Source organism: Cebidichthys violaceus, unplaced genomic scaffold, assembly GCF_023349555.1.
Source record: "Cebidichthys violaceus isolate CVI_PGR_0920_01 unplaced genomic scaffold, fCebVio1.0.p SCAF_23, whole genome shotgun sequence".
NCBI classification, from domain to species: domain Eukaryota; kingdom Metazoa; phylum Chordata; class Actinopteri; order Perciformes; family Stichaeidae; genus Cebidichthys; species Cebidichthys violaceus.
Genome location: NW_027176406.1, coordinates 3372007 through 3386458, shown reverse-complemented (window position 1 = coordinate 3386458; position 14452 = coordinate 3372007). Strand labels below are relative to the sequence as shown.

The 14452-nt window shown below is 43.5% G+C and overlaps 1 protein-coding gene across 1 annotated transcript; it reads left to right on the top strand.

Moving 5' to 3' along the window:
• Positions 1-9520: 9520 nt before the first annotated feature.
• LOC137878628 (neurogenic differentiation factor 2-like) lies at positions 9521-14106 on the top strand. Its single transcript, XM_068718998.1, is given in 4 exon segments — positions 9521-9872; positions 9874-9915; positions 9917-9949; positions 12268-14106. Coding segments are annotated over 4 exon segments (1344 nt in total). The 5' UTR covers positions 9521-9684; the 3' UTR covers positions 13349-14106.
• Positions 14107-14452: the final 346 nt, after the last annotated feature.

Genomic DNA, 14452 nt, shown 5'->3' with positions numbered 1-14452 from the left:
GGCTTTGGGGGAGAAAAGTGGGTGGGGAGCGGGTGGAGGGGAGGGGCCAAGTTCCACAGAAGGAGGAGATATCATGAGAGAGGGGAGGGGCCAGAGCAAATAGGGGAGGAGAGGAAAGAGGATCTAACAGGAGGGTGGAGGGGCAGCGCCTGTGTTTTTCTAAACTGAGGTTGATTTGTAATCAGAAAAAAAAATAATCTCATCACATCAGCTGAGCCTCTTTTGGCCTCTATTTGTGAATGAGAGATTTATGGTGAGCGAGGGAGGGAGCAGGGAGTGCAAGGAGGGATAAACAAGATGAGAGATGCGTGGAGTATGCAGGGGGGAATGTACGAGGGAACAGCTATGAGCACTAGATTTATTAGACTGGTTGCTGTTATACATTACGTTATTACAAATTATTGTCAATTAATGTCTCATCACAGTAACAGTGAAATGCTTGGGCTGTCTTCCATCCTGTAGCGAAGCATCAATAACTGAGACAACCTGAAAACAGCTGTATTGAGCTAATGATATGCTTAATAATAATCAAACAACAGAGGAAATAGGACATTTAGACCTTTTGAAGGGAAATATACAAACAGAAAATGATGTATGTAGAGAGGGAAGGAAAGAGAGGGCAGATTGTTAATGGCAACGTAAAGGGAATAGAGAGAGAGGGGCATGTTCCAGTGCTATTATCAGGGCCTTGCTGTTATTTCACTCACATGGCAGAGGGATTTGGACAGTGAAGAGCAGTGGATTTGGCCTCAGGGCAGAGTTGAGCTTTGGCATGGGCTGGAATGAAGGAGATAGCTGGCGTGGTGGAGGAGGAGGAGTGATGTGGCTGGAGGGGCTTAGTGGGCAGAACAGAGAAGAAGGTCAAGGTGGATATGGTGCCCTGGGAGTGTAACTGGCGTTTACGGAGTCCAGAAACAGATTCAGACAACTGAGTGTTTATCCTGCCAGTTAGAGCAAGCTGAACATGCCAGCATGTTATTTATTCACTGTTTAATTATGGGGAAGGATGTGGAGGGGATGTGGGGTTTTGATTTTTAAAGAGTTTGTCTGGGTGTTTTACTGCTTCAAAGCCACTCCTGTTTAAAAGCAAAGCACCACCTCTGCATGCCTGCAGGTGGCAACTCATTATAGTTTCTGTGAAAGGTTGTGGCTTATGACACGCTAGACAAAATACAGACTGTGTAAGTGGCTGCTAAATGTGTCTGAAGAAATTAAACCTTTTATTAGTCACCTGCTGTCGCTAGATTTTTTTTTGCCAGAGTAGTTGCATAACTTCAGCAAGAATTGCGAACAACAAATCATGAGGAATGTGTAATAGGCTCTGTTTAAGAAACCGGCTCACTACAAGTCCAGAATTCAATGAAACCAGTGATAGATTAATTTTCAAATAATTAACTAATAAACTGAGAAATATATATATTTTTAAATGCCTGGCCAATCAGGGAGTGAGTAAGATGATAATAGCAGGATATTATAAACAGGAGCCCCCCAGTGCTGTTGTTGTCCATCATTGAATCTGATCAGTGCAAATATGCTGAACACTTTACGTTTGGTTTGAAGGCAGCACACATTGAGAGCTGTGATATTAACATATTGGGAAAGAGCAGATCAGCTGGTGTCAGGTCACACTGTGGTTATGAATGCCAGCAAGACAGAAGGCTGAATATCAGAAGAGATCCCCCTCCTCTCTGTTCTCCCTGCAGTCGCTGAGCACCTGCAAGTGGAATGTTAACAACATTTAAGAACTGGCTAAAAACAAGGGAATATTGGCATTATGCCATAACTGCATATATGTTATTAGGAAAAAACCCACATCACTGATGGGTGTGGATAGAAGAAGATTACTCTACCTGTAATCACTGCAAAGTCACGGTGTTCTCAGGTGCACTTGTACATTCATTGCAGCAAGGTGATAAGTTAAACATGATATACAGGCGCTAACTCACTCTTTAAAGTAATCCTTTGTGTCATCTCTTTTCCTGCAGAATTAACTTTCCAAATATTAAAGGCTGTACTGTATATGGCTTCTGTGTAATGTCTGCTTTAGGCTCATAGAAAACATTTCTGCATTTGGAAATGAAGTTACTTCTCTATTCTGTATTGAACAAGTTTGCTGTACAACCCAAATGAGTAAACCATGGGAGAAGAAGCCAAGACAAAACTGGAAAGAACAAGAAAATAGTCAAACACAGACTAAGTAAGCAAGTGCAAGTCTGGCACAGGAGGAACGGCTTTGATCTGAGACTCCAATATAAGATGAGGCATTTAATCTCCGAAAATAATCACAATTCTCTGGCAAAATAAAATGTGTCTCTCAGCTTTGGTTTGCGGATTTAGTGAGGAAAGTAACTGCACATAAATACAAAGATGTTTATATAGAAAAAAATGATAAATCAATTAATAACATGATTACAAAAAAGAAAATGAGGATAAAACCAATTACAATTGGTCAGAAAAGAGCATGCTACTATAAACATGACGTTAACACTGTTGTTTGCAGATAAGAAAATACTTAAACCAAGTTTGATGCACATAAAATGATAGCTCATGCGAAGACATCATAATACATACATCATAATACATACTGTCTGGATTAGAGCACCAGGAAACACTCTGTTCTTGGACAATTCCAACAATATGTACTCTTGGTGGCTCTGTGCTCTCAGCTCATCATCTAGAGCTCCACAAGAGCGGTTGAGGTTAGGTTGGATTAACATGTGAAGCTGTTTGGCTTTGTGTTGTGTGTTATATCAAAGCAATGTGAAAATATGAAGTGTTGCACCACAAACAGGAACAGCCTCCCTCTCTGCTGTATGGATTACAAGAGAGACAAATTGTCAGGTAAGCTTGTAAATCTATGAACACAAGAGTGTCAGAGCAGCCAGGCATTGTAAATTCCTCAGGCCGTCTGTCATATTAACAAAATTACTCCACATTGCTGACACACTGACAAGTTGAACAAATTGCTCTAATTGGAAACCAAATGGATATTCTTCATGAACTCATTTGTGCCTCAATGGATTAACAAAGAAAATCACCTCAAAGAAACAACGTTTATGTGTGTCTTTACCTCAGCTGATCTTAATATTTCCAATGTCCTAAAGCTGCCACTTTATATTCATTTGTTAATGTTTAATCTGGTATTTGTTTGTTGTTATGTAACCACCGCTAGCCTCTCTACAATGTTTGTGACTTTGAATACCCCTGGGAGACTCTGTATTTGTTTGTAAATCTAATTATGCCTTACTATGTGTATTTACAGACATTGGTTAAACCCATCTATATATGTACAGGCCCACATGTGTCTGCTTCTATTTTTAATACACCTCCTCATGTTTATACATTTTGTGTCAGGCATGCCATTAAATCACTGTGCTGGCAGAACCAGAGGAAAAACCTCCGAAAGATGGATCACACTTGCAGCCTGAGAACTCCAAGCGTGATAATAACTCCCGCAGCAAGCAGGGACATGCTGTACAAAATGTGTGCCATGTGCACTACACACACATACACAAACACACACATGCACACAAACTCCACTGGAGACACTCCAAACCAGCTCCAAAAACAGATTAGGAAAAAGTGTGTAATTCTATCTACTCCTAAACGCGGCATCTTGTCGGTGGAGCAAGAGCTAACAAAAACCTCTCTGTTATGAAAGTGATTCACAGGCCTTTTAGGCGCCCTTTGATACCTGACCTGCTATAAAGAGCAAATGCATTCTGGGTATGCATTCTGAATGTATTATAGCAAAAAATGTAATTAAATAAAAAAGGATCAAGCAGCAGAAATAAAAAGGAAGATAATAATATAACAAACATTGTTACTCTGGTTCACTCCCGATCCCCTCTCTTTCATGCTACCTAACTACCTGCCAGGTGCTCCAGCAGTAATAAGCTGATACATTCACAGGGGATTTGAGAGACAAACATCCCTGTAAAAGGTGAAATATTCCATTAATCAGGATCACAGAGAGGCTTTGTACCATCATAGCAGGTGTCCTGGTAATTCTGTTAAGGGGCAAAGAGAGGCACGCCTGTCATTCAACACATGACTCCTCACTCCCCCCCTTAATCCAGTTATATAACATACCATCTCACAATAAACAGATATTGCTCGCATGAACAGTCATGGTCATATACACCTGCACTGCCGGGCAGTTTCAATATCAGCTATAGCTGTGTTGCAATGTGTCAGTGAAGAAGGATGCATGTACCCCATCTGCTGTCCGGTTGGTGTAATTACAATGCATGTTAAGGATCACGACATTGTGTTACTTTATAAAACTCACATTCAATTGATCTTCCTGTTGTTATGGGTTTTTATTAAACATTTTTTGATTGTTAATGAAGGAGGGTGTCTTCAACCACTATAGTCCCTTCTGTGGAAGTGCTGGCCCAAAATGATGCGCTGAGCACTGTATGAAAATATGTCAGAAAAACAAAGGGATAGACAGAGGATTACCTCCCCAGCTTGTTATCATTGCAGTGTCAGACGCGAGGGAACCAGTATCCATCTGGAATGTGTTCGGACAACACAGCGCATGACGGGACATTAAGAATTTAGAGAGAGAATCACAAGAAAAGAAGACGTAACAAAAGAAACTGAGAAGGAAGAGAAATAAGAAGATTATAGAATCAATGTGGAAAGTTAAACAGAAAATTGTGGTTCCCAGACTAGGATCTAAAGACTACCGGAAGACATTGTGTGGATCTAATAGGATTTTCACAGCAGCCATTTTGACATGTCATAGCAGGGTAAAAACAGGTGTAATTTGACAAGATTAATTATGGTATATTTAGGGTGTCACAGCGGCCATTTGACAGTCAGTAGAGCAAGAGCTATAAAACCTATCTCCATAGAGTGTCTGCCTTTCTTTGTTAGAGTACAAGAAAAATAATAATGCATTACTTTTCAACAATTCGTTTTCTTAAATTTCTGTCTTTTATTTGGTACTATTTATTTTAGTCAGTTTAATCTTAAACAGAGTTCTGGCAACTCAAAATTAAGTGACATTTTTCAATAAGTGTAAGTAATACACTGAGCTTACACCTGGTGACTGGTTGTATGGAAATAATAAAAGGTGATAATTATGAATGAATTCCAGTAGGTGGCAGCCTTTTGTTACATTTGGCTCTTAAAGAGGCTCATCCCATGGTAACTGCATGGAAGGAGCTTTCCTAATGGGGTTTGAAATTGAAACTGAGGTGCTCATTTAGGATGGAAGCAAATTTAAAACATGTCACTACTGAGGGGCATTGAATAGATGCACCAATCAATATCAAGAGGATGTGGCAGCATGCAAACCAAGACACTATGGAGATAGAGAGAAAAGCGTCTGGGACCCAAGAAGATGAAGGAAACACTGAATAGGCGTGTGATTAGTGGAAAGGTGAGTTTATTTACAAACATTTAGTTGGAGATTTCAGTGAGGCAAACCTAGGTTTAAAAAATAAAAAATGAAACACCAGACAGAAAAACAACATGAAAAATGACAACAGAGGTATAGTGTTTGTGTGAGTGACAATATATGTGTGGGTGGGTGTGAGGAGTAAAGTAGGGTGCTGTTGAAGATGTAGCAGGTGGAAGACATGGTGGAGGCAGAGACAGAGGAGGACGTGGCAGTGGGGCAGTGATTTAATTAGCACCCTCTACCCCCTCCAGCCCTTCACTCATACCATCAATAATGCATGGCCCCTTGTTTCCACTGCCATAATTAATCCTCTCTTACTATAATTAAAAGCCAAAAATCCCACAAGATGGTTCAGCTTGGCCAGGCACGGGTTGGGTTGGCACGGGAACTGATGAAAAACTCCAGAGCTTCACACACACCCTGTGGACCGTCAGATCGAGAGACAGACATGGTGACAAGGAGATCAATAGTCGACCCAACTCTAACACAAGCAGAGTGAATGAGGCATGAAGGCAAGCTGGAAATACATGGAAAATGCGACATGCAGGCAAATTAGATGAATGAATTTGACAGACTAACAACATGAACCGCTCCTTGGAAATGTGCTTTGGTGTGTCGTGTTTGTGAATGAGTGAGAAAGTGTGGGAAGAGCGAGGCACGCATAGATCTACCAACCTCAGTTCCACTCCCTAGAAAGGATGATGTAGTAGGAGGATGTGTACACACACAGCTCCACACACATACTTACACAGGCATCTTGCTCCCAGATGAGGTTTGTCTCCACAGCAGCCAAGACAGACGAGAGGGAGAGGTGGAGCTTTCTGATGCTGCAATTAGGACCACACTGTCTGGGCGAGCAAACAAGAATGAATATTTTAGTCCGGAGATCTCCATGGGTACCTATGGTGGGGGCCTGGCACACCTACAGGCACACACACACAGAAACCCACTCACACACATACAGATACACAACTTACCACGGCTGCCAGAATTATTCACCTCCCAATCACAGATGCCACAATTATCACATCAGTATCACTGCGTAAATGATGCCAACTGTTATGCTCAATGAACTATTGTACAAGATTTACAATATCAGTATAAATATGCATCAGTAGGGGCAGTCATAGTATGTAGCTGATGCTTTCTCCCCTGTGAAAATAGGTGCAACGAGCATCCAAGCTTGGCCACATGCCAAGAAACAACACAGTTGGTAGAGCAGAGGTCATATATCTTATAAGCAACCTAAATTTATTCTCCTCTCTCTTCCTTTCTCGCTTCCCCTTTCAGACAGAGAGTACTCACCTCGCTCAGTCACCTCTTCGGGCTCTTAAGCATTTTTAAACGGCGCTTCACTTCACATGCTCCAGGGTGCACACACCCTTTTCACAGCACACTCCCAGTCACACACAGGACTTGTACAATAGGAGCACTCCCTCTGGTGTGGGTTCATTGTCGATGCTCCGTGCAGCCCTCCTCCTGCCCCGCCGTCCTCGGCCCCATCTCCACTTGATTTATCGCTCTAAAATACCACTGCACTAATTAGTCAAGTAATTAATTAATAGGCATTTGCATTTGTGCATATGCAATTAGGGGGCTGGAGAGAGGAGAGTGCAGATGGGGTCCGGGAGTCTGGTGGGGGTGGGAGGGTCTGTTTGTGTGTGTGTGTGTGTGTGTGTGTGTGTGTGTGTGTGTGTGTGTGTGTGTGCGTGCGTGCGTGTGTGTGTGCGTGTGCGTGTGCGCGCGCGTGTGTGTGTGTGTGTGTGCTATATTTCATATTTGTGCCAGCAGAAGTTTGCACTTCTTGCAGGAAGACAAGTGAAGTGCAGGTCATCACCTCACATGTCTGAGAGTGAGAAAAGGAGGAAGGGCGGGAAAAGATGACAGAGGTATGGAGGTGTGGCTTGATGACTTTGAAAGGCTATTGGGTGCCATTAAGGAGAGGAAAAAGAGTGATGGATATTTTGATATCTTGAAGGGAAAGAGCTTCAATTTAGCATTTTGATTGCAGGCATTTAGCCTATGAAAAAGCACAGCAGGTGGCCCGTACTTAAGACTAATCCAAAAACAAACAGGATGCAAAGTCATTCTAAAATATCATAATTCCAAGCAAGCTCTCCTCTCATTGAAATATCAAATCAAAGCCTCCCTGATTGGATTCGCCTCAAGCCTGATGCTGGCTAAAGTCACACTGTTGACATTTAGCATTTATTTTGGCAAGGTGACCTGAAGGTTGTTTTGGACTTGTTGAGAAGCATCAGCCCCCCCTCCGTGGCCGCAGCCCTTCCATTCCCCTCCCTCAGTGCAGCTGAGGTAGGATAGGGCACCGATTTGGCTGGGTGGTGGAGCTAGATGCCCCCTGCTCCCCCTTCACACACACACACACACACACACACACACACACACACACACACACACACACACACACTGACACAATCACCTCACCATGGTTTGGGGTAGTGCCAGGTTACCATCCCCTCATCCCATAAGGGATGAGACACATTAGTGAATGTGTGGCATCACGGCTCCCTAGCCACAGCTGCCACACTACTGGTGACCCCAGGGATGACCCTGCAACCCCCTGAACGCCCCCTCAGTTGTGGCTGCTGAGGAGATGTAGGGGTGATCTAGACCCAAGGACATGATGAGCTTCTATCAGCTATTTCTCAGCCTCGAGGTCTCTCTTCCCTAAGTCCGGTGGGTGTCTTTGTGCCAAGTTGGACTTGATGGTCATCGAGCTCATTTCTCCCACATTAACTCCACTAATGTCTGCTAAATAGAGAAATCTCGGAGCTGGGACAGACACAATGCAGCTAAAGAGACCAGGATGCTGGTGGCGAGGAATTCTTGCATTTACACCATGTGCCAACATGCCTCCTCCTAAATCTTGGGCATCACTGCCAGCTCCTGCCAGCACCAATCCCCTGTCATCTCCAGCTAAACCCCCACCCTCCTCATTTTTCATACATCCCTAGTGGCCCTGTACACCTGGGTCTCACTCTCTCTCACCTCTCACTGTGCCTCTTTCCCTCTGATGCTCGCCCCTCCAGGCGCCCCTCATTCAGCATTGCATGCTGGAAACACCAGCAGCAGCTCTGGCAAACCTTGCACATTCATACACAGCTACCAGTGAACATTTGATCTTCCCACTTAACCTCATGAGCGCCAATTTACATCCTCCATGCATGCAGCAGAATCCTATGTAATATTATACTTTCTAATCTGACTCGCAGCTTTGACAAGTGGGTCATCTGCATACGGTGTTGTGCCCGCGAGTCAGAAAAAAATCACAATTGGTTTTGGTTGTTGTTCCTCTGAATACATTGAAGCAAAATTTGATCCAATTAAGTAAATAAATAAACAATATGCCGTCTGTTCCATGGCCTTAATGCACTTACAATGCATCCCCATCCCCCTACACCCATCCTGCTTCTGAACCAGAGATGTGATGGAGGGTAAACCCTGCAACTAAACATTTGTACCTACTCATTTGCCGAAGAGTTGATTAATGTAATTTTATAATAGGCTCCATGCAGAATAATTGTATTGTCTTAAACTTGCATGAAAAAAGAATATTTGAAGGAGTATTTTAATTGCTTGTATAAAGCACAACTTGTTTGGCTTGGGGCTTAGCTGTATTGGCTGTACTCTTAGACAATTGGGCGACCCTGAGTCAACGTATATTTCGACAACTGATCTTGTATTTGTCTCCTTTAATACCACTTTAAACGGTGACTGCTATATCTGCGCAGCTCTTCTCTAAAGTGGATTAAACATTGACAGCAAGTTTGGCAGGTGAATGAGAAAATTCACAGATTTGATTAAAAAATAGTCCACATCCCTTGAAGCAGCAGCACAGGTCAACAATGATGATTTTTGTTGTTCCACCATTTTATTTTCTCCCTCTCTCTTCTGTTTTTCCTCCTTTTTTTCTGGCTGTGTGAGCTCTAGCGCGGTGACAGATGGCGGAGCCCTCCTCCTCCTCCTCCCCCTCCTCCCCCTCCTCCCCGTCCTCCTCCTCCTCCACCTCCTACCTCCTCCTCCTTTCTCTCTCTCTCTTTCCTCTCTCCCTCTCTCTCTCTATGTCTCTCTTCCCCCGCGGGCAAATCTCTCCGAATGCAGGCGCATGTCAATCACCGGGCTCTCATGTGATGGCTCTTGCCGGTGACGTGCCAGCCATATGGGCGCTGGCATCACAGCCCTAGCTGGTATGTAACCCCGTACTCGGTTGCTCACGGTTGCCACACGCGCACTCACACACACATGCACACATGCTCACTTACTCACTCACACATATACACACAGACACGCCAAGACGCACGTTCAATCGCAAGCTCCGGTTATTCGAGTGCGCGCGCTGGGAGAGAAGCACCCTTAAACAACCCATCAGCGCCAGTGAAAGAAAGCCGCGCGCTGCCTGCACCTATACACTGATAGGGAGCGTTAGTTCGCTCGCTCGTGGTCCCTGAAGATGGTCTGAAACTCAAGCGCGTGTTTTTTTTTCCCTCCCATCCACTGTGAAGAGCTCGAGCCGAGGTAAGTTGGAACATAAACAACAACAATAGCAAAAAAATAAAAATAAATTGGAAATATAAAAATAAACCTTGGATGCTTAAATGTCCGTCCAAAATGGAGGAGAAAATTAATCTTATACACAGATGAACAGATTAATGCAAGGTGTCGTCAATTTTTTACAGATCTACTTTAAATAGCAGTTTTTGTTTTTATCTTTATCTTTTACAGTTTGTAAGACAAAAAGCTAACGAATCCTATGGAAATCTGATGTATTTAGGCGTCTTCCATGTCTATGACTTTGATCTGGTGTGTAGCCTAGCCTATCGATTAATGGTATGCCTGTTTAAATCGGGTGATGGCACACTTTGAAATCCATTCAAAATGTCAACAATTGATATACAAGGCATCACCATGTTTGTCGTTATATTCGATTTATACGTGCGGGCTTTGCTCAAAAACCTCCTCACTCCCCCGCTCTACCTCGGTGTGTCCTTCAACTTTTGACATCCAAATCTACCTGGTTTATAAAAGCTAAAATCAAATACCACGCTCGAGTCAAAAGGCAAGCGTCTCCGGAATCATTTACAAGGAGCAGTCCCGAGGCTTGGAGTAGCCCCTTTCAGCAGCGCGCAGGCTGTAAATAGATCATATCGGACACTAATTTGATTTAAAGATTCCTGCGCCTGGACCCTGAAACCGAGGAACAAAAGACAATAAGTATGCAAGATAAGAATTCCTCTGGAAGATGTTGACATCAGTCCGGTTGCCTCAGAGGACATCCTCAAGCTTAATGGGAGATTTATTGATGATTTTGTCGATGATTTGCACGTTCAATTTCGGAGCAAATGAAAGGGTGGGACAACGCCATTGACTGTGACAGGCAGTGTGCAGCATGATTTATCTCTGTTTGTCTAGTTTTATCTTCAACAATCTATCTCGACATTACGTTGTTTAAACCACAGTCGTTGCTGTAACAGTGGCGCTATTACAGTTGGTTTTTTTGTTAGATTGGATAGCCTAATTGCGTTTCGCGAGTTATGTTTTTTATATTTAACGAGGGCTAAAGGGCTACAAGCGAATTCCATCTGTAAAAGGTTATCGCTGACTAAAAAGTGCTTTGAAATCGTGCACTCGTGCATACTGAATTATGTGTGAAATCTATTTCGTGTAAGCTGTATGGTCTGTTAATTAAACGTTGTTGTGTTTTTTCTTCTTCTAATTGAGCAAACCTCCTGAGCCTCAGATTTAAAAACTAGATTTTGCCCCTGGCACACCCCCCGAGATAATTAACCAACCATCACAGCCTGCCTTACTATGGGCTGCAAGTCTATCTGCTGCTGCATTATAATAATAGAAACATGTCAGGGAGGAAGCCAATGGAGGCTTATTGAATTTCTCAAAGATCACCTCGTCTCTCTGTCGCCCGTTTTTTTCTGGGAAGGGACTACACTTACTAATGAAGTGGTAGGCTGATCCATTTATTTTTTACTTTAGATGTAGGCTATTAATTAGCATATTTGCTTGATAGTTCATTGCTAATAGTTAATTGGTTGATATTAGTTAGACGGTGGTTCGCTTTAACCGAGCACAATGATTTTGAGGGGGGTTTTTCGAACTATTTTTGCAGTTTTCTTCACCTGGATAATACATTATTATTATTATTATTATTATTATTATTATTATTATAGCTGCAATACAATAAAGTTTGATATTTTTCAAGGTCTAAACCATAATTGTAGGCCACCTTTCCTTTTGGTTATTGCTTGAATTAAGATGTGTCTGCAAGCCTTGGTTTAATAATCAAAGCGGGACTTTAAACGGAGCTACAGCCTATCAATTAAATAAAATCCCTTTGCATCCTCTGAGCAGAGGTGTATGGTGGGGATGAATAGTGCTGGAATGCAGCCAGGATTGTATATGGGCGTCAGGAGAAGTGAAAGTGGGGGCCCCCATGGGACCTGTAATGTGGCCCCTGCCGCTGGGACCCGCTGCGAGAGGACGCGACAGGGCACACGGATGACAGCAGGGAATTAAATGGGAATCCGTCTGGCTGTAACTCAGCGCAAAGCTTTAAGAACAGATTTCTCTCTCTCTCTTTTATTTTCCACAAATGTATACTATTTGTCCTTCAGGCCAAAGTAAAGACTCGGGTATATTTTATAACAAAAAGTCATTGATAATGAGTTTTATTGACCTTACACTTTGAAATCTATAAGCTATCAATATTTGGATGTTTTTAAGAGTGTATCGTTTTTTTATTGTACATTCACATTAGACACTGTGTGCTTGTCCCGTAATTGTGAGGCCTCATTTTCGATTTCCTTTTCTCTCTTCTCCAGAGCTACAATGTTGACGAGGCTTTTCAGTGACCCCTCGCTGCTGCCCGATGTGCAGAAATACTCGGGCTGGGCGGACAGCGAGGACGAGGATTCCAAAATCAAAGATGAGGATCACGATACCCAGGACGACACCGCGGATTCTGAGCTGAGAGAAGACAGCCGGACGCACTCTGAGCACAACGACGAAGATGACGACGACGACGAGCTGGAGGAAGAGGATGACGGAGAGGATACAGAGGGGGACAGGCCCAAGAAAAGAGGCCCCAAGAAGCGCAAAATGACTCCGGCCCGTGTCGAGCGCTCCAAGTTGCGGCGGGTGAAGGCCAACACACGGGAGCGAACCCGCATGCACGACCTGAACTCTGCGCTAGACAATCTGCGTAAAGTAGTGCCCTGCTATTCCAAAACGCAAAAACTTTCCAAAATCGAGACGCTGCGGTTGGCCAAAAACTATATATGGGCCCTGTCAGAGATATTGCGCTCTGGAAAAAGGCCCGACCTTGTGGCATACGTCCAGACGCTGTGCAAGGGACTCTCCCAGCCAACGACCAACCTGGTGGCGGGATGCCTGCAGTTGAACTCCCGTAATTTCCTAACCGAGCAGCAGTGTCAGGACGGGGGGAGATACGGGTCCGGCTCCTTCCCAATGCATTCCTACCCATACCAGTGTGCGCGTCTCTCAAGCCCCCAGTGCCAGCCGGGCTCGGGCTCGAACTCGCATCCGCTGAGGACGCACGGCTACTGCTCGACTTACGACTCTCTGTACGGTGGGAGCGGATCCCCGGAGTATAACAGCCCCGAGTATGAGGGGCCCCTCAGCCCGCCCCTGTGCGTCAATGGCAACTTTTCCCTGAAGCACCAAGGCTCTGCGTCCCCCGAAAACGAGAAGGGGTATCACTACTCTATGCATTACTCCGGCCTGCCTGGCCCCAGACCCACCGGGTCCCATAACCTGGTGTTTGGCTCCTCGGGGGCCCGGAGCGGCATTCACTCTGAAAACGTCCTGCCTTACCACGACATGCACTTACACCACGAACGGGCCCCCGTGTATGATGAACTGAACGCGTTTTTTCACAATTAAAATAAGAAGCCTGACGTGCTTCGCCTGCAATCAACAATCTAACCACGGCACACTTTTTAAAGAGCTTACCCGCCAGGATTTAGGCATTCTGGAGAGATGTTTCACTCGTTGTCATTAGTGTTTTCCGTTACTTTATTCCGTCTTAACTTTTTATTTTGCGATAGTCAGAGATGTAGTGGAGGGTAATCCACCTAAACCACAATCGTATCCAGTTTTTCGAACTGAAATAAAAGAGATTTGATGAACAAATCATATCAAGGCCTGTGATGACAATATTAATGCTATTTTAAAGTGTGATTTGTGTTTGTATCGGTGGTTGTTTGCATTTTGATGACTGGAAGTTGTTTATTTACCACAACATCACTGGCTACAGCTACACCTTGACATTGGCGGTGATTTTTTAATCTTGTGAGATTAGAAATAAATCAATGAACAAGCTAATGCAAATCACATTTACTTGCCTGTATACGTGCAAGATTTGGAAGGTTGTGGTTTTTGGAAATAATGAAATATAAGGAAATGCAAAGGGAAATACTGAACCGATGGGAAAAAAAAGTGCTAGTTGGGTTGTTTTAGAAGAGTCAAATCAATCGTTTCGCATCTATGCAAAACCCAACGAGACTAGAGAGAGGGGCAACAAGGCCCAGAAAGACACTGTATGTTTCATCAGCACTGTTGCCAAACACACACACACACACACACACACACACACACACACACACACACACACACACACACACACACACACACACACACACACTTTGGAATGAACACAACGAATCTGACAATAGGGCTGGCCAACAACAACAAAAAAGGAATAATCCAAATAAAGTGAAATCAGACATTTTTTTCATTTTCATTTTTTATTCTTATTTATTCATAGCCTTATTCCTCTAATTGAGCCATTGTACTGTTTATACATTTTGGTTCAACATTGTCGTTTTAATTTTTAATGCTGTGTTGAATATGTTATTATTATGATTACTATTATTATCATTCTTCTTATTGCACGTATTTATTGTGTTGTTTTTTGTAATTAACGTCAATAGTCAATGGAAATGAAGGGATCCCATGTGTTGCTGAGCATTTCTTTCATGAAATTCA